At 39.2% G+C, this 24,541-nt stretch overlaps 1 protein-coding gene across 1 annotated transcript; it reads right to left on the reverse strand.

Moving 5' to 3' along the window:
* Positions 1-2,092: 2,092 nt before the first annotated feature.
* On the reverse strand, positions 2,093-24,029 carry Xkr9 (XK related 9). Its single transcript, XM_036177088.1, has 3 exons — positions 23,758-24,029; positions 8,771-8,991; positions 2,093-2,754 (listed from the first exon to the last, which is right to left on the reverse strand). Exons 1-3 carry the CDS (start codon positions 24,027-24,029, stop codon positions 2,126-2,128), a joined length of 1,122 nt encoding a protein of 373 aa, XP_036032981.1. The 3' UTR covers positions 2,093-2,125.
* Positions 24,030-24,541: the final 512 nt, after the last annotated feature.

Raw genomic sequence — 24,541 nt, forward strand, 5'->3', positions numbered from 1 at the left:
TACCAGTACCTCACCCAACCTCTCCTCAGTTTTTTGTGATCGCCACGGAAAGAGTTCAGAGCAAACAGAACAGAGTGGAGAAGACAGGCAGAGTTCAAGGTTGAGAGTTGGCAAAGGGAAAAGGAACCACTGCACGGGCAACATTCCCAAGGGGTGAGAACGGCCAAGGGTCAAAAAGACTATTGTGCCAACCTCCATTTGAGGTCAGCTTTGTGCTATTTCTTGGAGTTTCTACAACAGATAACTTCCAAAGGGGTGGTTTTCCTGCCCAGGCAGTTTAAAATCCCACTTGAGATTGACTCTTAAAGCATGGAGGACAATGGTGTGTCTCCGTTCATTATTGAGAGCCTCCAGACAGATGGTAGTCTCGTGATCTTTCGGACAGTCTAGAATGTTGTGTCTCATCCAGAGCCAGGGGTCTGACTCAGACTCCGACCTTCTGCAATCTCAGGACCAGGTTCTCCACACTACTGACTGTGAGGAGGACTCCACCCTACGTGCCCTTGAGTGCCCTTGAGTCTGCTAGTAGCTGACTAGCAGCCTAACAGGTTTTCCAGTTTTCTATATCGTCAAGTCTTTCTGAGGATTAAATAAGCAGGCATGACAGAAATCATTGCTAACTAAGAACAGTTTAAATAAGATGTTTCATTAAGGTAATGTTGTAATAAGATTGGCAAATATTACAGAAAAATATTGAAAACATTAAAAATGAATTAAAATGTAGTTATAGCTACTGTACACCTCATAACCACTATGAACTCTACAGAAAACACCTCAGAGTGCTTGAAAGACAAACAAAACCAACCATAGAAAGAGATGGAATTTTAAGATAAGAAACAGCACAGCAACTCCAGACAGAGCTGGGGAGAACGGCTCAGCTGGAAAAGTCCCTGCTGTCGGAGCCTGAGGAACTGAGCGTGGATTCCTGGAGTCTATGTAAAAATGGGAACAGAGGCACACCCTTGTAAATGAAGCTGGTGGCTGTGCAGAGACAGGCACATCCAGAAAGGTCACTGGCCACCCAGAATGGTCATATCAATGAGCTCCAAGGTCAATGACAGACCCTAGAAAGTGGTCAAGGAAAGATTCCCAAATGTGCACACCCTTACACTAAGAAGTACATACACACACAATACAACATGCATACACAAGACACACCACACATATAAATAAAAATTATAAGCACAAATAGAAATCTTAGAAAAAAAAAACGGCTAGAACTTCTACAGTCTTGGTGACTTCAAGGCCCAAGTGACAGAATGTGCTGTGACCCCTGATGCTCAAAAGGGAGAGGAAAATCTTGGAAATGAGAAAACAAACACAAAGGAGAAATCACTCCATATACTAACTGTGCTAGTTCTGAATTCTGTATGTAAATGACATACTCCAAGCAGCCCACCTAAGGATAAACATTACTGAATGTTCAAAATTTAAAATTCAAGTAAGCTGACTTCAAAAGGAAAATAAAACTATCTGAGAGATGAGGCATCCAAGATGGCTCAGCAGATAAAAGTGCTTGCTACCCAGCCTGACTGCCCAAGTTCCATCCCCTGGACCCACATGATGAGGGAGAGAGCCCGTCCCTAAAAGTTATCCTCCAAACCCATCCACATGTCCCACCTCCACACACACATAAAATAAATAAACATAATTAATATTTTCAAAGTAAAAAAGGATCTGGTAAAGATTATTCATAAAGCCAAGACACAATTCAAAATTAGTATATGTACAAGGAAACAAAAAATGTGTCCCAGACCCAAGGTAAAAAAGCAACAAATGGAGACCAATCCCAGAATGACCTGGGCTATTAGAATTACCATGGAAAAATTACAAAGCAGCTATGTAAGAGCTGTGATTTATGAAAATGCCATAATGACACCCATTGTTATATATAACTATTATATACTAATAAAAATGTGTCTATAAAGCTAATAATCAGTAAACAATGAATTTTCACAGCAGCATAAAGAAGAAATTGTTTTAAATAATAAAATATTATTATGTCCTCTCTTACCACAACTCATTTCAAGTCAATGGTGATAAAAATAAGAAACAACACATGCATATAACAGTTTCTTTACTAGGTGATGAAACAAAAATAAAACATTTCTCATAAGTTCGTAACTTAGTCCATTAGAAAATATCTTATTCTACAATCCCTCTGTGCTGAGTTTCTATCAGTTTCATCGTACTGTGTTTCTGCATTTCTGTTTGGGTGAAAAGTTCCATAATAAACAGTAAGAAAAATAATCCCAAGGAGAAGAGCAAGAATTACGGTGGCACTGATAGGAATAAAATAGTCGGAATTAAAAATAGAGAGAGGGAAAGCCCAGAACACAGTCAGGATTCCCAGGGTGCCTAGCACCCTTACAATATAATAGCAAGACATTGGACATTTGGTATTCTGTCCCTTGATATTAAAAAATGTAAACACAAGGATGAACCCAACAACAATCCTATATAAGAATTCCATACTTAGAGAATTACAAAACTGTGTTTGCTGTATAAATGCCCAAACGAAACCTATGATCCAAAGAAATAACAACAGAAACAAAGCCACCTTCACGTCCATGAACAGCAGTAGTACAACACTCAGCGCCCATGATAACAAGGTAAACAACTTATAAAAGAGATATGTGAGTTTGGGGCAGAGTCCACTGAGCAGATTTTTATCAGGCAATGATTTCCTTAAAGCTACTTGATAATCAACTGTTGACCAAGAAATAGCACAGCAGGAAATCATGATGACTGCATCTACAAAACAAAAGAGAGAAGACATATCGTTAGGAACGGTAACAGTAACACTAGTACGAATAGAGTAGTAAGTTAGCATGTGCCATGCATGCTTTAGCAGTGTAGACACACACCAACATGTCCGCCGGTTTACTATCTAATTCTTTGAGGGTAGATCTTGATATCTCCACATGGCATTAGGGGAGTCAAGGTCTGAAGAGATTCATTACTTGATTCTTATCATGCAACTCAAAAGTGATGGAACTGAGATTTGAAACGAAAGCGGTCTGAAAGTTGGTATGTTAATGAATATCATACTGCTTTAGAATAATCTTGAAAAGATTCAGTAGCAATACTTTGGCTAAACACTATAAGTCACATTTTCTACACTATTTGGGTTTGACCTTGTACCTAATTCACTGAGAGATAGCTTAATGGGGTCTGAGACAGTTAAACAGAAATTTGACATAACTATATGCATCATTAACAAAATCATTTTTCATAACCTATAAGCCCTTAGACACATGGACAAATATACTCTGAAATTCACAAAGCTCTATATGTTTGACATCTTTACCTGTTTTCTCCCCGCAAACAGTCAAAGAAGAAGTTCCTTGCTGTTCTGGAAATGCAAGCCATTTCTAACCTCACTGTCAAAGCAGAGGATGTTCCCAAAGGTGAAGCAAATAGACGAGAAAATCAGAACGGAGTAGTCACAGGGGAAGATAGAGTGTGCGTGGCGCTGAGCTGCATCCACAGTCTACACAGGCCTAGTCAGCTCTCAGTGATGTGTTTCTTGCTGAAGACAGCCAGGGCCTTATAAACACCTTCTTCCTTCTGGATTTTGGCACAAAACATGATGGAGCTGGACTTACTTTCTCCTCTTGTTTAATTAAAATATCACTTTCCCCTAAATTGTCCAGTGACTTTTTAAATTTTTTCAAATCTTATGTCTACAAGTGTTTTGCCTGCATGTGCCTGATGCCCACGGAGGCCAGAAGAGGGCACTGGAACTAGAGTTAGAGACAGTCTGAACCTGGTCCTGTGTTGTGGAAAACAACTTTTTTGATTTTGTGTAGCTCCGTTTGTTGGTTCTGGAGGCTAGCTCCCGTGCTGCTTGAGTTCTGTTCAGAAAGTCCTCGCCTACACCACCCTGTTTTCTCCTCACAGTTTCAGTGTTTCGGGTTTTAAATTATGGTCTTTGCTCCACATTGAATTGATTTTTGTACAAGGTAAAAGACATGGATCTCACTTCATTCTTCTGTGGGTGACTATGCAATTTTGCCAGTACCATTTCTTATTATTAAAAATTTTATATACTTTTTAATAAAAAACACATCATTTCTCCCTTCCCCTTCCTCCCTCCAACCTCTCCCATATACCCTGTGCCTTGTTCCCTCTTAAAATCATGGCCTTTTTTAAAAATTGTTACTGTTGGGGCTGGAGAGATGGCTCAGAGGTTAAGAGCACCAACTGCTCTTCCAGAGGTTCTGAGTTCAATTCCCAGCAACCACATGGTAGCTCACAACCATCTGTAATGAGATCTGGAGCCCATTTCTATATACATAATAAATACATTAAAAAATTGTTACTGTTATACATGCACACACACACATACATACATGCCTCAATATATAAGTTCATTTAGTGTTGCTTGTATGTACACGAGTTCAGGACTGACCACTCGGTATTAGATAACCAATTAGGGGTCTCTTTCTCCCAGTCCCAGAATTCCTCAGTTGCCTGGAGCTCTTTGCTATGGATGGGACCCTGTGAGATTCCCCGCTCCCTGTTAGCATGTCTATTGGTCTTGTACTTCCTCAGGTTTTGTTTAGGCAGCCATATTGTTGATGTATTGTGGGTGAAACCTCCCTGTCATTTCTAGGAAACACATCTCACAGCAGACTCCCTGGACCTCTGGTTCTTACAAGAATCTGCCTGCTCTTCTGCAATGTTCCCTGGGCCTTAGGTGTGGGAGTTGTGTTGGAGATGCATCAACTGAGGCTGGGTGCCTCACAATCACTTGTTCGAGAACAAGGTCGTGACTCTCTGTAACAGTATCTACTGCAAAGAGAAGTTTCTTTGATGAGGGGTGAGAGCTCCATTTATCTGTGGGTACAAGGACAAATATTGCAAATACTGTTGGGAATTATAATGGCTTAGTAAGATGGCAGTGGTAAGCTCTCCTCTACGGTCCTTGACCTCACTAGTCCTGGGTAGTTGGCTAGGGAGAACACACAAGATTTTCCTCCCATTGAGTTGGCCTTAAGTCCAATTAGAGAGCTGTTGGTTACTGCCAAGATAATCACTATTGCACCCTTAGGATTAACATGCCATCCTAGTTGTGATTCATAGGTATTACAGCTGGGTAGGAATAGTGGCTGCTCCCCCACTTGGAAACTTGGATAACAAGTTCCAGTACTATGAAAGCCAGTTCTCAGGTGGGGGAGGGGGAAGGGGAGGGGGAGGCAGAACTTTCAAGTCAGATCTAGCCTGGTTCCTCCTGGTCTTTTGACTAAAGTGCCTGGTATCTTCAGAAAGAGTGCACTGACTCTACCTTTGCGAGGCAAACCAGGACAACAGCAATAGCCATATTGTACCACAACTGGAAAGGGGGTTTCTCATGCATGGTATTGCTGTTGTTTTCAGATATCTGTGGCTCTTGGAGGAGCACTGTTAGGCCAAACCAACACCATTTCTTGAATAGACTGTCTTTCGATAACTTCATCGACCATCAGGCAGTCATGGCTTATTGGTTTATTTCCAGACCCTCTATTCTGCTCCATTGGTCTACCTGTTGTTTTTATGCCCATCCAAGACTGCCTTCACTACTACATCTTGATAGTATAATTTGAGATCAGGTATTGTAATGCCTCCCACTGTGTTCTTCCTCCTTGTTATTACACTGGACATTTGTTCTGTGGGCTTTGGTGGATCCCTATGGATTCTTAGATTATTTTTACTAGTTATGTGAAGAATGACACTGGAGTTTAGACGAAAATCACATTGAAGCTGTAGAACACTTCTGGTGACATAACCATTTGTACAGCATTGGGTCTGCCAAGCCGGAAACACAGCGAATCTCCTCATTACCTAGTATCTTCTTTGGTTTCTGTTTTGCAATGTCTTGAAGTTTTCACTGTAGAGGTTTTCCTTCCTTACTTGGGTTTATTCCTAGGTTCTTTATTCTTGTAAGCTATTATAAATGGGATATTTTCCCTAATTTCTCTCTCTGTAAGCTCTTTATTGGTATATATGAAGAGTACTGATCTTTGTATATTGATGCTGTGACCTACAACTTTACTGAAAGTACTTTTAGGTCTACAAGTGTGTGGTAGAGTCTTTGGAATCTTACAGTATAGAGTCATACGGTCTGCATTAGAGACAGCCTGACTCCCTCCTTTCCTGTTTATCCCTTTGATGTCTTCTTGTTTATCTAACTAGGACTTTGAACTCTCTATTGAGTAAGAGAGATAAGAGTAGGAATCTTTGTCTCATTCCCAATTTTAGAGGTAATGCTTTCATTTATTCTATTAGTATAATCTTGGCTATAGGTTTATTGTATATGGCCTTTACAATTTGAGGTATGATCCATTCATTCCTAATCTCTTCATGACTTTCATCATGAAGGTATGTTAAACATTTTGGAATCTTTCCTGCATATCCTCCTTAAATATTTATATAACATATTACATTTATTGAATTGAGTGTATTACACTACCCTAGAATCTCTGGAATGAAGCTCATTTGATCATGATGTATGTATGATATTCTTCATGGAATATGATATTTTTACATTTTGAGTAATTTTTATGATTATCAAATAACATTCAAAAAACAAAAAAGATGAAAAAAATCTTTCAAAATTCCACTACCAACAGCAGCCATACTTAATATTTTGATACATTTTCATCCAAACATGTTTCTTTCTAGTCATTTCTTTGTATACTTAAGAATATACTGATAGGGGCTGGAGAGACGGCTCAGCGGTAAAGATCAACTACTTGCTCTTCCAGAGGTCCTGAGTTCAACTCCCAGCAACCACATGGTGGCTCACTACTATCTCTAGTGGGATCTGATGCCATCCTCTGGCATAAAGTTGTACATGCAGATAAAGCACTCATATACATAAATAACAAAATCTTTTTAAAAAAAGAATATACTGATGGAAACCCTTATAAACAATTTTAATTAAATTTGATCTCATAAATGCTTTCTATATCATTAAAATTTCTTTGAAAAGACTCTTCTAAAAGCTATATATTTTATTCTAAATGTCTACAGAAATTTATCAAGTTCTCTATTACTAGATAATTGCTCGCTCGCTCTCCTTTTTTTGTTTTTGGGTTTTGTTTGTTTGTTTGTTTGAGACAAGACTGTCCTGGAACTCACTCTGTAGACCAGGCTGACCTTGAACACACAGAAATCTGCCTGCCTCTGCCTCCTAAGTGCTGAGATTAAAGGTGTGTGTCACCACTACACACCTACTATTTTTAATTAACTCTTCAAATTCTTCCCTTAAGAAGAAAAAGCAATAAAGAAGTGGACACATATATCGATCCTTACCCAGAAGCTATCTCAAATTGACAGCCCCTTGCAAATGAAAATTTAGTTTTCTCCAAGGGAGTCTCACTGGAGAAATAAACTACTATAATAAAGTGTAGGCTGTATGCCCATCAGTAGGCAGCCAAAAGAAAATGAGCTCAATGGCATCTTTGGAGGTTCCTTGTCTCATAATGTCATGCCAAGGTTTTTTCTTTCTTTTTTTACTTTTTAGTTTTTTATCTATCTATCTATCTATCTTTTTTATCTATCTATGGTGATATATTATTTGTACTGAAATGTGATTTTTTTTTTTTTTTGTATGTTGATAAATAAAGTTGCCTGGGAGTCAGAGCTAATAGCAAGCCATAGCAGAAGCCAGGCAGTGGTGGTGGCACACACCTTTAATCCTGATCACATGACAGGCAGATCTCTGTGTGTTCAAGGATACAGCCAGCATGGAGACACATGCCTTTAATCTCAGTACCAACCATAGAAGACCTGGAGGTCTGTACAGACAGGCAGTGACGAGGAGGTCATATGGTTGGGTTTACAGCCAATGAGAAGGCAGAACAGAAAGTCGATAAAAAGACAGATACACAGGAAGTAGGTCTCCTTGGGAGGGGAAGGACGACAGCGACAGCGAAGGGTAAGAACGGGTTTAGCTACCGCTCTGAACTCTTGGTCTTTTAACTCTGCATTTGGCTCTGTGTTTCTTATTTAATAAGACGGTTACACCCACATCTATCTACTACCCTACAGGTCCTTCACATCTATATTATGGCTTCTGATTTTGTGTTTGTATGGTATTACTGAGTGTGCAAACTAGTGGGTTTCTGTGCCCTTTTTTGGGCTTTTTTCTTTCTGCTTGTTTACTTTGTCCTATTCTGATTTGTTTGGTTTTTTTTTATCTTACTACATTTTATTTTATTATTATCCCTTAGATGCTTGTTTGATTTCTAGGGAAAGACAGAAAAAGAGTGGGTCTAGATGGAAGGGGTAAACTGGGAGTAGTGGGAGTAGTGGGGGGGGGCTGTATTCAGGATATAGTATATGAAAAAGTATTTTAAATTTTAAAAAAGATGAAAAGAAAAAACAATAAAGATAAGGACAGATTCATAACATAAAGTGGCAAAAATTTGCTTGTCACATCATTTAATAGTCAGATATTTTTAAACAACCTAAATTAACATAAAGAACAGAGTGGCTGATAAGTTATGGTTTGTCTGTCATTTGTAGCATGATGCATGTGATAAGAATGAGGGAACCAGCCAGGCGGTGGTGGAGCAAGCACCAGCACTCAGGAGGCAGAGGCAGGGGATCTCTGTGAGTTCAAGGCCAGCCTGGTCTACAGAGTGAGTTCCAGGAAAGGCGCAAAGCTACACAGAGAAACCCTGACTCAAAAAAACAAAAAACAAAAAAAAATTCTAAAACAGTCCTGAGATTTATACAGCTATGATAAAATCTCTAGCCGGGAGTATCAAGAAAAACTTACACTGACTTAAGTTTGCCTGGCCACGCTCCAGAAAGGCGTAGAGCTGAAGAATGAGCTGTGGGCAGCCTTCCAGGTAGGTCTCAAACAGCCTGAGCATGCTCAAATCGGTGGCTGCGTCTATAGCCTCTTTGTGAGGATCCGTTTGTCCCTCCATAAAACTCCTTGTTCTGCTGCTGTGTTTGAAAACCACATGGTAACCCTTTCTCAAGGCAAACCAATACCTATAAAGTAAACACAAGCATTTCTCCTCAGTCACATACTTTTAGACATTACATTCATTTTAAATAACATACAAAAGATAAAATTATGCATATGTATGAGATACAGATGTTTCAAAACAGATACATGTTCAGTGCTTAAATCAAGTTAAGCATATCTGTCACTTCAAATATTTATTACTTCTTTACAGTGAAAATATACAAAAATCCTTCTAGCTTTTTGAAATACATGTACAATATCATTATCTATAAGCATCCTACCATGCAACAGGTCTTCTTTTTTCCTCTTACTATTATTTAGCACCTATTGATCAACTCTCTGCACTTACACATTTTTATGATGTGTATATTTATGTACATATTGAAGCAATATATAAGTACAGAATTTTCCACAAATAATCCATTCACAGGCTTCTCTGAGATTCAGACCTCAAGAAATTTTAACACCTGAGTGACGTGTGTATTAAGCACAGATGATCAGACCCCATTTTTACAATAATCATGAGATAGTTAGGTGCTCTTCTAATTTTTCAAGCTAAGGTTACAAAGAGTAAAATGATTACTGATACTTATACAAAAATAATGGGATGACCAAAAGTCCAAATCTAGATTCTGTGATCCTTAACTACTGCACTCCAAAGGACAAGCTATAATTTAGTGTTGTGGTGCTCTGAATGTAATTGGCCCCCATAAGCTCATAGGAAGTGGCAATATTAGGAGGTGTGGCTTTGTTGGAGTGAATATGGCCTTGTTGGAGGAAGTGTGTTACTGTGGGGGCAGATTTGAGGCTTCCTATGTTCAGGATACCACCCAATGTCTCAATCGACTTCCTGTTGCCTGCAAGATGGAGGACTCTCAGCTACTACAGCACCATGTCTGCCTGCATGCCACCATGCTCCCACCATGATGATAATGGACTGAACTTCTGAAACTGTAAGTGAGCCACCCAATTAAATGTTTTCTTTATAAGAGTTGCCGTAGTCATGGTGTCTCTTCACAACAATAAAAACCCTAACTAAGACAAGTGTTTATCAATTTATCTTAACTACAACACAAAACATTTCCCTACAGAATGTGAAGGCCAAAGAGGAGATTGAATCTTTTCCATTTAGTTTAGTAAATCATTAATGCCAATGAGGGGTCTATGAGCATTTTTATAGTAGAAATACAAAAGAAAAACAAAACCCTTCAAAGATTCTTAAAGTACCCCTGCTCAGGCCCTTCTCCTGAAAGAACTTTTAAACAAATACTAACTACCAACCTACAGATAAAATTAAAAATAAAAAAATTATTTAGAAGCAATCTAAGGCTAGAAGAAAGGCAACCAAGACACTATTTCAAAACTTATCAGAATTCCTTATCTACTGTTTCTTCATACATATAATAAATAATAGATGGAAAGACAGATAGAGATAGAGATATATAGATATAGATAGATACATAGAGATAGAGAGATATGAATATATATTTAGATATAGATGATCTATATATAGATATATTCACCATGCTGTTTAAACTAAAACCATGGAAAAATTTGCAGACCCTGTAAAAGTTCTTCCCAAATTTCCTAGATTCTAATGTCAAAGATATCCAGACTCTAAACACTTGGTACCACTTATGATATGACCTCCATCCCCAAGTTAATCAGACAACCCCTGACCCAGATTATCTCATTAGCTCCATAATTGTTCTTCCTGATTCTATTCTTTAGGGGAGGGTTGTCACAGCATATAAGTGGGGTTCAGAGAATGACTTTTGTGAGTAGGTTCTCTCCTCCCACCATATGTGTTCTGAGGATCAATCTCAAGTTGTCCAGCTTGGCAGCAAGCACCTTTACCTTCTGAGCCATCTTGTCCACCTTGGTTCTATTCTTGTTCCTCATCTAGCCTATTCTCTTCACAACATCTAGATTGAACCCTTTAAATATAATTCATATGACACTCCCCTAGCAAAATGTTCCAATGCTTTTCATCAGACTTACAAGCTCAAATTCTTACCAAATCTCGAAGGTTCTCTATGATCTGCCTCCACACATACTACCATCACTGTCTTTCCATTTTTCTCCCCAACTCCAGTGTGCCTCCTTGCTACTTTTCACAACTTAAAGGCCTCTGTCTTTACTACTAAATCTACCTAGAACTTTACTAAACCCAATATGTTTTCATAGTTGGCTCCTTAACTTTACTTAAGTTTCTACTTGGTTGTCACGTATATGAATTATATTCAGTATGGGCTAGATGCCAGGGTAAAGAAAAATGTCAGCAGCAATGACAACTGCATGGTCTCTGTCCTCAATGATCTTACAATTCAATAGGCATTTCAAGTACATATACTACTAGCTGCAACATAAGGCAGAAGAAATAAACAATTATTAGAAGTATAAATACCACACCATGTTAACATTGCCTGGGCCTGATTTATAATAGAAAGCTTCACTTGAGTCTGCTCTGGGTATCTAGCACAACAGGAATTATCTGGTTCCTATTTCTGTAGTGGTTTACAAACCAGTAGGTTAAATACTATTTAAAAATATAAAAATTGTGTTATCAATTTTTTATCAAAGTATTATCAAAAGTATTATCAAAGTATTATCAATTACACATAGAAAGCCTAATTAGCACAGGCAGCAAAGACTGGTAGAAGAAGAAAATGTCAGTGTTAAGAGTAGAAACTCATCCAATTGTGGTAGTATGTACATGTAGACATGGTATATGCATACATATACAGGAGGATCACTTGAGCCCAGGGTGACAGTGAGACCACTTCTGCATTTATAGATAGATAGGTAAATAGACAGGTGATAGATAGATAGATAGATAGATAGATAGATAGACAGATAGATGGAGAGATAGAAAGATAGATGATAGATGGAGAGAAAGAGAGGGGGTAATAAAAAGAAAGACAGATGTTTTCATGGTTAGTGCTAATTGTCTATTTGACAGAATCTAGACTCATCCGGGAGAGGGGTATTATCTTAATTTGGTTAATTAGTGTAGAAAGATCCATCTCACCTGTGGCCAGGGCTGTTCCCTGAGCAAGGGATGCTGGCCTCTATAAAATGAAGAGCTTAACACTAGTGTGCATTCATCAATTCCTGGTCCTCGCTGTGGATGCAATGTGACCAGATTCCAGCTTCCTTGACTTCCCCACAATGGTGGATTGCACCTTGAGTTGTGGGCCAAACTAAACCCTTTCTCTCTTAAGTTGATTTTGTTGGAGTCGGGGGAACTGAGAGAGGCAAAGACTCTACCATTACAATGGCTTGATTCAAATCCAGATTCTGCCCGTCTCTAACCTCTCTTTGCTCAGTTTCCGAACTGAAAACTGGAGCTCTTCATCTTCCGTCTGCTCAGTGAGCTGGGCCCCACATGAACTACCATATGTAAGATGCCCACCTGGACCGTGTCAAGTGCTATGTAAGCCCCTGGGAAACAAGGTGGACAAGCTGTTCACACTTCCAGGGACAGGAAGGAGGAGTTGTGCTTAATAGTGTAATGAGTCGTGGAAACTTTATATAAATCTTTGTTTGAGATTAATTTCATAGAAAAGAAGATTTGAATATAATTTCCTGATTGGTAGAACATTGTTTCAGCTTATGGAACAAATAGTCAATAAGCCCAAGAGAAAGAGAGTGCTTTCTTAGCATAATTTATCCCCATATATTCTTTCATTTGAGGAAAAAATAACTATCAGGTCCTATTTTCCAGCAATGAATTGGTGTTATCAGGTAAACTTTCTTAGTGACAATAGATGGATTCTGGGAAATACACACATACCAGTGAGAAAGAGGAAAAAAAGACAAACAACCTAAATCAGGAAGGAATCAAAGGGTGTTGTGTGAACTGTGCTGCATGGTTACTTGGATTTTCCTCTGAATGCACCCACAGTCCAAATGACACGAAGGAGAAACAGCTCAGGACTCATCAAAATAGCTTGATGAGAAGCCTGGGTGAAGCCTACAGACACTTAGAAACTCAGGGTGTCCCAGAAGAGAGGAAGCCATGGGAAAAGAGCCCCAAATGTACGCTCAGTTTCCTCAAGCCTATGCCTGTGTCTGCACACATGGTAAGACTCACTCTCATCATACCTGTGTCTGCACACATAGTAAGACTCACTCTCCTCACGCCTGTGCCTGTGTCTGCACACATGGTAAGACTCACTCTCTTCATGCCTGTGCCTGTGTCTGCACACATGGTAAGACTCACTCTCCTCACACCTGTGCCTGTGTCTGCACACATGGTAAGACTCACTCTCCTCACACCTGTGCCTGTGTCTGTACACATGGTAAGACTCACTCTCCTCACACCTGTGCCTGTGTCTGCACACATGGTAAGACTCACTCTCCTCACACCTGTGCCTGTGCCTGCACACATGGTAAGACTCACTCTCCTCACACCTGTGTCTGCACACATGGTAAGACTCACTCTCCTCACACCTGTGCCTGTGTCTGCACACATGGTAAGACTCACTCTCCTCACACCTGTGTCTGCACACATGGTAAGACTCACTCTCCTCACACCTGTGCCTGTGTCTGCACACATGGTAAGACTCACTCTCCTCACGACTGTGCATGTGTCTGCACACATGGTAAGACTCACTCTCTTCACGCCTGTGCCTGTGTCTGCACACATGGTAAGACTCACTCTCCTCACACCTGTGCCTGTGTCTGCACACATGGTAAGACTCACTCTCCTCACACCTGTGTCTGCATACATGGTAAGACTCACTCTCCTCACACCTGTGCCTGCACACATGGTAAGACTCACTCTCCTCACGCCTATGCCTGTGCCTGCACACATGGTAAGACTCACTCTCCTCACGCCTGTGCCTGTGTCTGCACACATGGTAAGACTCACTCTCCTCACACCTGTGCCTGCACACATGGTAAGACTCACTCTCCTCACACCTGTGCCTGTGTCTGCACACATGGTAGGACTCACTCTCCTCACACCTGTGCCTGCACACATGGGGTAAGTCTTCGAGAAACAGGAGAAAACAAGTGTAGGAAGCCCCTAGAGATTTCACCAGCTAGCTACATCAGGAAAGAGCTTAGAATTTGACTCTCACCAAATTAAAAGTGACAGGCAAATATCTCAGAAACTCCCCAAGCCCAGAAAATGTCACAATGTAGAAGCATAAAGTATATCTCAAAACTAAGATATTACCATAGTGGAAAAGCAAAAGGGACTTGCCCAGTCTAATCCTCAGCCACGGTCCTGTAAAATATCAAAGGTATTTGCCTGTAATTTGGCTGTCGCTTTGAAAGAAACCAATGTCTTTACAAGGTAGTGGTCACTTTGTAACACAGCACAATGAAGACATTCCTTGACATACAGCCAATGAGGAAATGCAAATCAAAGAGGGAAAGCAACTCCAGAAACGTCAGTGAAGAGGAATACAGGCAGCCACACAGGACACTGATGTTCAGATCGGCAACCAAAAACCAAAGTAAGCCTGAGAACTGTCAGTATAATAGCCATGATCATATTATGGGTGAAAGGCTGTAAATGTAAAGAAAAGACATGTAAACTAGAATAAAGCATTTAATTGAACTCTTATACAAGTGAAACACACAAAATCAAAATTAACTAGATGGTATTAGCAACAAATTTAGCGCAAACCAAACAGATCATTGAACTAAGGATGAGTGCCATAACTTGAATATGTGTGTTTCCCAAAATTCATATACTGAAAACTAATTTTCAATGGGATTGGTGCCCTATAAATAAGACCCCAAAGAGTGTCTTAGCCTCTCAACAACTAACTAAACAACTGGAAGGCAGCTCCTAAGAATGAGAAAGCAGGACCTAGGTGTTAGTTTGAATAAGAATGGCCCCCATAGGTTCATATCTTTAAATGGTTAGAAAGTGGCACTATTTGAAAGGATTAGGAGGTGTGACCCTGTTGGAGGAAATGTGTCACTGGGGTTGGGCTCAGAAGTTTCAAAAACCCAGGCAGGCCCAGTGGCTCTCTTCCAGCTGCCTGTGGATCCAGATGTAGAACTCTCAGCTCCTTCTCTAATACCATGTGAGCCTATGTGCCACCATGTTTCCTGCCATGATGATAATGGACCAAACCTCTGAACTGTAAGCCAGTTCTAGATAATGCTTTCCTTTATAAGAATTTCAGTGGTCAGGATGTCTCTTCACAGCATTAGAACAATGACTACCTCACTAGACTTTAGCCTGCCAGGACCTTAGTCTGAGAATCCACAGCCTCCAGAACTATAAGATATGAATTACGTTCACTTAAAAGCCATCTAGTCTGTTACCACAGACCATTTTAAATGTTATAGAAGCCTCACCAAACTAAGGTAATAGCTCAATAGAAACCAAAGGAAAGCACGTAGAAAGGGGGGTGGGAGGGAGGACCTAGGCGATGAACTTGAGAACACCGTGTAGAATTTAAATCCTGGAAGGAAAGGAGACTAAAACAGGAAAGCTGATTTGACAAAATATTGGTGAAAATATGTTTCCTCATCATTAAAACAGCAATTTACAGATCCAAGAAATGTAACAAAGCCAGACAGAAATAACATAAACAAAGTCACACAGGGCCACATCATTCCTAATTGCTCAGAGTTCAGTAAATAGAAAAAAGACATCTTCTACACAGGAAAATAATGAAAATGTTAGCTGATTTCTCACCAGAAATAAGGTAAGCCAGAAGAACACCATATCAGTAATTATACTAAGTAGAAATAGGTTCAGCACCACACCTTAAAGAAGCTGTCAGATTTTATTTTTAAAAAGGGCAGGGCAGGGCAGGAAAAAGCTCAAAGATTAAAAGCACTGGCAGTTCATCCAGAGGACCCAGATTCAGTTCTCAGCACCTCCATGACAACTCACAGGCATCTGTAACTCCAGTTCCAGGGGATCCAACACCTTCTTCTGGCCTCTGCAGGCATAGCATGCATGTAGAACATAGACATAAGATAGGCCAAAACACCCATACACATAAAATAAAAATAAACAAATCTTTTTTTAAAAAAAGATGCAAATTTATGTGACTAGCAAAATACTTACACATAAACCCAAATAGTTTCAAAGGAAATCACACAAGAAAAGTTGGCTATACTGACACCCCACACAAAAGTAGACTGGGGGGGGGGGGTAACAAAGATAAGGAGGGAGTGTTCTAACACATAAGAATCAACTCTGATAGCATAACACAGGCAGTGGTGGTGCACGACTGTAATCCCAGCACGTGGGAGGCAGGGCAGGTGGATCTCTGTGAGTTCGAGACCAGCCTGGTCTACAGAGTGAGATCCAGGACAGCCTACACAGAGAAACCCTGTCTCGAAAAAAAAAAAGTTGGGATGATAGCATAACACTCTGTATACCATAAAAACATACCATATTTAGAAGGAATAGGCATATATACTTAATTCATGGAAACATTCCTTATCATCCATCTACCAAACACTATTTGTTCTTATTCTTTAAGGAAATGATCCTACAGTTGAGGAAATCCCAAGTTTTCGATGCTGGCAAACCTGTGGATTTAAGGAACTGCTCTAACTTTTGCTTACTTCTTAACTCTTTGTCTCAGGAGTCTTCCACTTCCTAGACTAAGGAATTATAAAAATAAAGATTAACAAATGAAGGGGCTTTTGTTACCTGTCTTTCACTAACAGCCAGCCTAATTCAGTGGTTTTTCTTCCTCCGCTTCATTTAGTTGTTTGCACAGGAAAAACTGACATAATTTTGAAAGCCATGTTGTGACTAATCTCCATCCCATTCCTATGACCCTACCTCTTGATCGCCATGACCACAATTCATTACTACTTGTTTCATGTGGACCTTCTCAACTTTCCTGTGTGCCTAAAGCAGACATGAACATAGCTACCTTTCATGACCGTTGTCATTTTACTCAGCTATGAAGAGTGGAATTGTCCATTTGCAAGAAAATAGAAGGAACTGGAGACCATAATGTAAGCAAAAGAACCAAACCCAAGAAATAAAAGTGTCATATCTTGTCTAATATCCTAGACATATATGACATGACGATAAGGGGAGAAGGGGGTCAAAGGTGAAAAGGATGGAAAGACAAAAGATGTAAAAGTCGGGGGGGGGGGGGAGACAAATATCACAAGTGTTCCCCAATACACGGGAAGTCGAAACATGGAAGTCACGAAAACAGAAATAAGACTGCTTTGGTGGGAGAAGCCCAGGAGGAAGAGGGACAAGAGGGTACCAAAAAGGCGAATGAACGTGAGCAAAGTACAACAATACACATGTGTGAAACACACTGCATTACATGCTAATGGAAAAGAGTAACATAAAAATACACCTCCCAAAGTCTTTTAACCTAGTATAACTATGTAACTCTTTCCCTCTCCCTCCCCCACCCCACAGGTTTTCTCCGCGTAGTTTTGGTGCCTGTCCTGGATATCACTATGTAGACCAGGCTGGCCTCAAACCCACAGAGATCTGCCTGGTTCTGCCTCCTGAGTGCTAGGATTAAAGGTGTGCACCACCACTGCCTGGCTAACTATGTAACTCTTATTGGTCATATGTGTGACACATTAAGTCTTATTTACTATAGATCTATTTGCATATCAACATTAACCTCTACTCCATTCCTGTTCATCTAACTGAAAATGTGCACTCCCAGAACTGGCTAGAATACTGTCTTTTCAGCTCCCCTAAAGCCATAAAATTTCTCTCTCATTGCACATTGTGTCTCTCTTAAACACCGTGAAATGCCTATTAAATGAAAATACTGTATTAATGAATCTGGAAAATTCCGACAGTACAGCAATGACTGCCACAAACTGCAATAGCAAAGAGCAAGTTACCTTTGTGCTATTTTCAAATAAAGGACCTTTGTACTTTTGCTCATCTGACTACTCAGCCACAGAAACGGTCGTGTCTGTTTGGATTAAAGGATAACAATGTTGGTTACAGTCTCCTGGGCTCACACTCAGTCCTGTAGCTGCCAGCCTGTGGGAACTCCACCTCTTGGTGCTGACTCAGGATGACCACACCCTTTCATCCCAGTCTCTCCAGACTAATCCTGCCTGCAAGAGCCCCTCCTCCCCCACACCTCCATTCCCCAGGAACTCCCTCTTGGTGTTGACCCAATCACCCCCCTCCCCAGCTCTTCCTACAGCCCCTCCCCTCTCATTTCCTTTCTGTCACCCACCAAAGCACTCTCTACCAGGAACCAGACAGTTACCACATTGGCCTAGGATCCAGAGAAGGCAACAGTAACCAAAGAACGGAACACCCAACAATAGCAAGACCAGATACCAACATCAAGAAACACCTCAAACATCATAACTCAAGATGCCTAGACCTGAATGCAAAAGCACAAATATGAATGGCCAAAACAAGATGCTCTGCCAGAAAACAGTAACCTATTACAGCAGGCCTAAAGTTCTGTGGAAACAGAGTTGAATGAAAAATGAAATCACTTCAAAACATGAGAGAATTTAACAAAGAAATGGAATCACTAAAGAAAACCAACCTGAAATAAAACTAATTAAAATGTTAGGGTTTCAAACAAAAACCCAGAGCTTACCAACTGTGGTGGTTTGAACAAGAATGGCCCCTTTAGGCTCATATACTTGGATGTTTGGTCATTAAGGAGTGGCTCTACTTGGTGGGGATTAGGAGGTGTGGCCTCCTAGTTGGATGAAGTATGTCACTGGGTTTCAAAAGCCTAAGCCAGTCCCAGTGTTCTTTCTCTCTTTCTCCTGCCTTCGGATCTAGATGTAGAAATCTCAGCCACCATGTCCTGGGTGCTGCCATGCTCCTCACTGTGAAGATACTGGACGAAACCACAGAAACTGTAAGCCAGCCCCAATTAAATGCTTTCCTTTATAAGAGTTGTCATGGTCGTGGTGTGTTCACAGCAATGAAAACTGACTAAGACACCAACAGAGTACCAAACATGACAGAGAAAATCTTGGCTGTTGAAGACAAGTTAAAGGATATCAAGAGCTCAATCAAAGAAAATGATAAATCTAAGAGAAATGCAGGTTCAATATTCAGGAAATCTAGGACACTATGAAATAACCAAATATATGAATAAAAGGGATAGAGCAAGGAGAAGAAACCCAAGTCAAAAGAAAATACTTTTAACAAAACCATAAAAGAAAATTTCTCTGACCTAAAGACCATACCTAATAAGGTATAAATAAGAAGTATATAAAAACACCAAATAAAACAGGACCAGAAAAGAAATTTCCCATGACACGCAATAATCAAAACACTAAATGGATAGAACAACAACAACAAATAGGGATATTAAAAGCTGCTCTTAGGCTCCAAGAATCCACAAAAAAAAAAAAAAAAAAAAAAAAAAAAAAAAAAAACAGGTTTGAGCAAGCCAAACATTTATTTAGAAAAAACAATAGGGAGGCAGCAGGGGTCAGGCTCCAAACTGTGTCCCCAAGGCAAGGGCAGCAGCTAGTTTTAAAGGGAAAAAACACAAAAAGGCAGTTCCTGAGTCCCATCCAATCATAATGTAATGTAGAGAGAAGCAGTTGGGGACTTTCCTTAGTGGTACACTTCCAGCCTATCAGGGAGTTATGTGGTTTGGCACCGCAGATTCAGCTCTGGGCCAACCACCCAGAGGAGGATTGAATGTTTGTGTTTGGCCTTATTCTAGGCACCCTCACAAGGAGGTTGGGAGTTGTAGCCCAGTCTCATGAAATTGTGGGTAACAGTTTAGAGTAGAAAAAACTGAAACAAAATGGAAAAAGAATAAATAACATTTAAAGGCAGACCTATTAAAATAATACCCGACTTCTTAATGAAAACTCTAAAAGCCAGAAGAGCCTGTAAAGATGTTCCACAAACTTTGAGACCTCAGATGCCATTGAGACTACTACGCCCAGCAAAACTGTCATAACTGACAATGAAAGAAAAACATTCCACAATGAAACCAAACTTCAGTATTATCTATCTACCAATCTAGCTCCACAGACAACACTAAAAAGAACCTCAGTCTGAAGAGGATAACAACACCCAAGAAGGCAGAATTGATAAATGCCAGGATAAAATAAAAACAGGGAGAAAAAACACCATAACAACAAAATAAATACTGTTCATTCATACTACCCAATATTAGTGGTCTCAATTCCCCCAAACAAAAGACACGGATTAGCAGATTGGATTATAAAACAGGATTTATCTTTCTGTTATATCCAAGAATACACCTTAACATCACCTTGGGGATTAAGGATGGACAAAGATATTCCAAGTAAGTAGACCCAAAAAGCAAGCAGGCATAGCCATTTTAACAGTCAAAATACACTTCAAACAAAAACTAATCACAGGAGCTAGAGGAAGACACTACATACTCATTAACAGAAAAATCTGCCAAAAGGATAATGTGATTATAAACATGTATACACCAACCAAGGAGTCATCGAGACAAAACAAAAAATGCTGGAGATAACTGACATCATAAATCAAATAAACCTAACAGATACTACAGTTCACCCAAATGCAAAAGAATATAACTTCTTTTCAGCACCTCATGGATCTTTCTTCAAAATTGACCACATAACTTGGACAACAAAGCAAGTCACAACAGATATAAGAAATTTGAAATAACACTCTGCATCCTATCTGACCACCACAAATTAAAGCTGGATATCAACAACAGAAAGTATAAAAGAAATGTGTCAAGAGAGAAATGGGGATGAAAACAAAATTTTAAAATGGAATTAAAATGAAAATACAGCGTACCCAAGCCTATGTGACACAGTGAAGGCAGTTCTAATAAGCAAGTTCATAGCTCTCAGTGTCTATACTAAAAAATTAGAGAGATCTCACATTAGTAACGTAGTAACACACCTGGTATATCTAGGACAACAAGAATAAATAACATCCAAAAAGTGTAGATGGCATGAACTAGTCAAACTCAGGGAAGAAATCAATTAATAAAAACAAAATAAATAATACAAAGAATCAATGAAATGAAGGGTTGTCTCTTTGATAAAATCAATAAGATTGACAAACCCTTAGCCAAATTAACTAAAAGACAGAGAAAGAAGATCCAAATTAATAAAATTAGAGATGAAAATGGGTACATTACAACAGATTCGGAACAAATCCAGAGATTCATTATAGACATATTTTTAAAACCTGTATTCCACCAAATTGGAAAACCAAAAAGAAATTGGTGAATTTCTTGATATATAGCCTAACAAGGTTAAATCAATATCAAATAAGCAATTTAAACAGACCTGTAACCTCTAGTAGAACAGAAGCAGTAATTAAAAATCTCACAACTCCAAAAGGCCCGAGGCCAGATTGATTCAGTTCAGAATTCTACCAGACCTTCAAAGAATCATTAACTCCAACACTCTTCCATTTATTCTACAAAGAAGAAACTGAAGGAATATTGCCTAATCCTTTATATGACGCCACTATTACTCTGACACAAAAATCACTCAAAGACCCAACCAAAAATTATAGACCAATATCCCTTGTGGCATAGATGCAAAAATTGTCAATTTAAAAAAATCCAAACTGAATCCAAGAACACATCAAAAAGATTATCCACCATAGGCTTCATCCCAGAAATGCAGGGATAGTTTAGCATACCTAAATCAATAAACAATCTACTACATAAACAGACTGCAAGGTAAAAATAGATGGTTATATCATTAGATGCAGAAAAAGCCTTTGACAAGAATCCAACATCCCTCCATGATAAAAGTCCTGGAGAGACTAGCGATGCAAAGGATATACAAGGAACATAAGAAATACGATTTACAGCAAGCCTACAGGCAATACCAATCTAAACAGAGAGAAACACATAACATTTCCACTCAAATCAGGAATAAGACAAGGTTGTCCACTCTCTCCTTACCCATTCAATATAGTAATTGAAGTCTTAGCTAAAGCAATAAGATACTGAAGGAGATCAAGGGGATACAAAATTGGAAAGGAAGAAGTCAAAGCATCTTTATCTGCAGATTATATGATTTTATATATTTAAAAAAAAAAAAAACTAAAAGCTCCACCAGGAAATGTCTACAGCTGATAAACACTTTCAGCAAAGTAGTAGGATATAGAGTTAGCGCAGAGAACTTTGGAGCCTTCCTTTATACAAATGACAAACTGAGAAAGAAATCAAAGAAGCAGTACATTTCACAGCCTCAGAAATACATACTTCTTGGGATAACATGAATGAAACAAGTCAAAAACTTGTATAATAAAAACTTTAGGACACTGAAGAAAGACACTGAAGAGGATATCACAATACAGAAAGATCTTCCACATTCATAGATTGGTAAGATTAGTATTGTGAAAATGACCGTTGTACCAAAATAATTGTACAGATCCAACACAATAGCCATCACAATTACAGTACAATTCTTCACAAAAATTAAACAATTTTCATCTTTATATAGAAACACACACACAAAAATAACCAAGACATTTTTGAATAATAAAATAATGTCTGGAGGTGTCACAATCCCAGATTATAAGTTGTACTACAGAGCTATATGTAATAAAATAACATGGTATTGGGATAAAAACAGATATGTTGATCAATGGAATCAAACTGAAGACCTAAATATAAGTCCACGCACCTATAGACACCATATTTTTTACAAAAAATCCAAAGGCACACTGAAAGAAAGTAGCATCTTCAGCAAATGGTGCTGGTCAAACTGGATGGCTGAATGTAGAAGAACGCAAATAGATCCATATCCATCACCCTGCAGAAAACTCAACTCCAAATGGACCAAGGACCTAAACATAAGCCATATCTGATAGAAAAGAAAGTAGAAAACAGGCTTTGCACAGGGCGATCTTTCTGAGCAGGGCACTGGCAGCACAGACATTAAGATCCACAACTAATAAGTGGGACCTTGTGAAGCTAAAAATCTCTGTATGGCAAATATTAGACACATCGTTCAGGCAAAGCGGAAGGCTACAGAAAGGGAAAGAGTATTTACAAATTATACCCTGACAAAGGGTTAGTATCTAAAATATATAAAGAACTAAAAACCTAACCAGCAAGAAAACAAATAACCAAATTTTTAGATGAGGTACAGAATTAAACAAAAGATTAAACACAAATGGCTGAGAAACACTTAAAGACATGTTCAGTGTTCTTTAGTATCAAGTAAACATAAATTAAAAATACATTTTTCACCAGTCAAAATGGCCAGTATCAATAAAACAAATGACAGCACATGATGGCGAGGGTGTGGGAAAAGGGGAACTCTCATCCATTGTTGGTGGGAGTGCAAACTTGTACACCCACAATGGAAAACAGTGTGTCAGTGCCTCAGGAAGTTGGACAGATCTACCTAAAGATCCAGGGGTTGGGGATTTAGCTCAGTGGTAGAGCGCTTGCCGTGAGTTCAGTCCTCAGCTAAAAAAAAAAAAAAGATCCAGCTAGACCACCTCATTCAAACCACTTGCAGAGGGTAATGGGGCAGGGGAGTGGGGAGAGTGATGACAGAGAATACTCTATTAATGAATCCAGAAAAGATCTAAGAGTTCAGCAATGAGTCAGGTCAAATGCCTATGATCCCAGCACTCCAGAGGCAGAAGCAGGTGGATCTCTGAGTTCGAGGCCAGCCTGGTCTACAGAGTGAGTTCCAGGACAGCCAGGGCTCTACAAAGAAACCTTGTCTGGAAGAAAAAAAAAGAAAAGAGATGTACATAAAATCTGATGATAGGAAGCATGTGATATGTGCCCTACCTGCAAATGGAGAAGCTTGCACATTTGACTATGTAAATTTAAAAATGGATAAAATAACAATGCTGGGGATTAAACATTTGCACTTACCTTGTAAAAACTCCTCCTTGCAAGCAATGAAGTAGAAGAAAATAATGCTCGCTTTCTTGTCCTACTTTCTTTAAATCATCCTTCAGCCATGAGTAGCTAAAACACTGGACTATGAGTGTTCCACAAAGCACAAAGCTTAATGTTAAAACACCAAATACATATTGTCCATCATGGAAATACCTAACAGACAGGAGGATGTCTGCAACCAAGTCAGTTAAATAGATCATAATGCCAAAGACCGACATCGCAAAGTTGCATTTGGTGTATTTCATTATGAATGACTATGGCTCTCGGCTAGCTACTCTTTTTCAGATACAAGAACAGGCAGGGGGAATTTCCAGAATGAATAATATTTTATCCTGTGACTTAGCACTGAACTTTAATTTCTACTCTTAGTATACTTAGAGAAAGGAATATGGGGATAGAGTTCAGGGACTGAGTGTATATATAATATTCATGAAGTCCTATATTCAGTCCCTAATACCAAAAATAAATAAATAAATATTATTCGATTGGAAAACTAAATAAAAGTAGACAATGTTAATGTTCTTTTTTTAAAAAGTCTCTAATCCAGATCCAGTGGTACAAGAAGGCCTTGCCAGATCTTCTCTTCTGCCGTGATCTCCATTACAGATAATGTCTAGAACAAAACAAAAACACATTTCTAACTCTTAACAATAAAGCCTGGCCCATGATTTTATGATCCCATGTCGCTAAATGTAGCATGAAATATGCTTCTTACATTTAGAAAAGTCAAGTTCAGAAATATAGTTACTAGTTGATA

The sequence above is a fragment of the Onychomys torridus genome, chromosome 2 (genome assembly GCF_903995425.1).
Source record: "Onychomys torridus chromosome 2, mOncTor1.1, whole genome shotgun sequence".
Taxonomy (NCBI): domain Eukaryota; kingdom Metazoa; phylum Chordata; class Mammalia; order Rodentia; family Cricetidae; genus Onychomys; species Onychomys torridus.

Coding starts and splice junctions, on each gene's coding strand:
- Xkr9 (XM_036177088.1), bottom strand. CDS start 24,029: ATGAAATACACCAAATGCAACTTTGCGATGTCGGTCTTTGGCATTATG. Junction 8,992..23,757: donor CAAGGAGGAGTTTTTACAAG/GTAAGTGCAAAT, acceptor TTTACTTTATAG/GTATTGGTTTGCCTTGAGAA. Junction 2,755..8,770: donor CCAGGCAAACTTAAGTCAGT/GTAAGTTTTTCT, acceptor TTTGTTTTGTAG/ATGCAGTCATCATGATTTCC.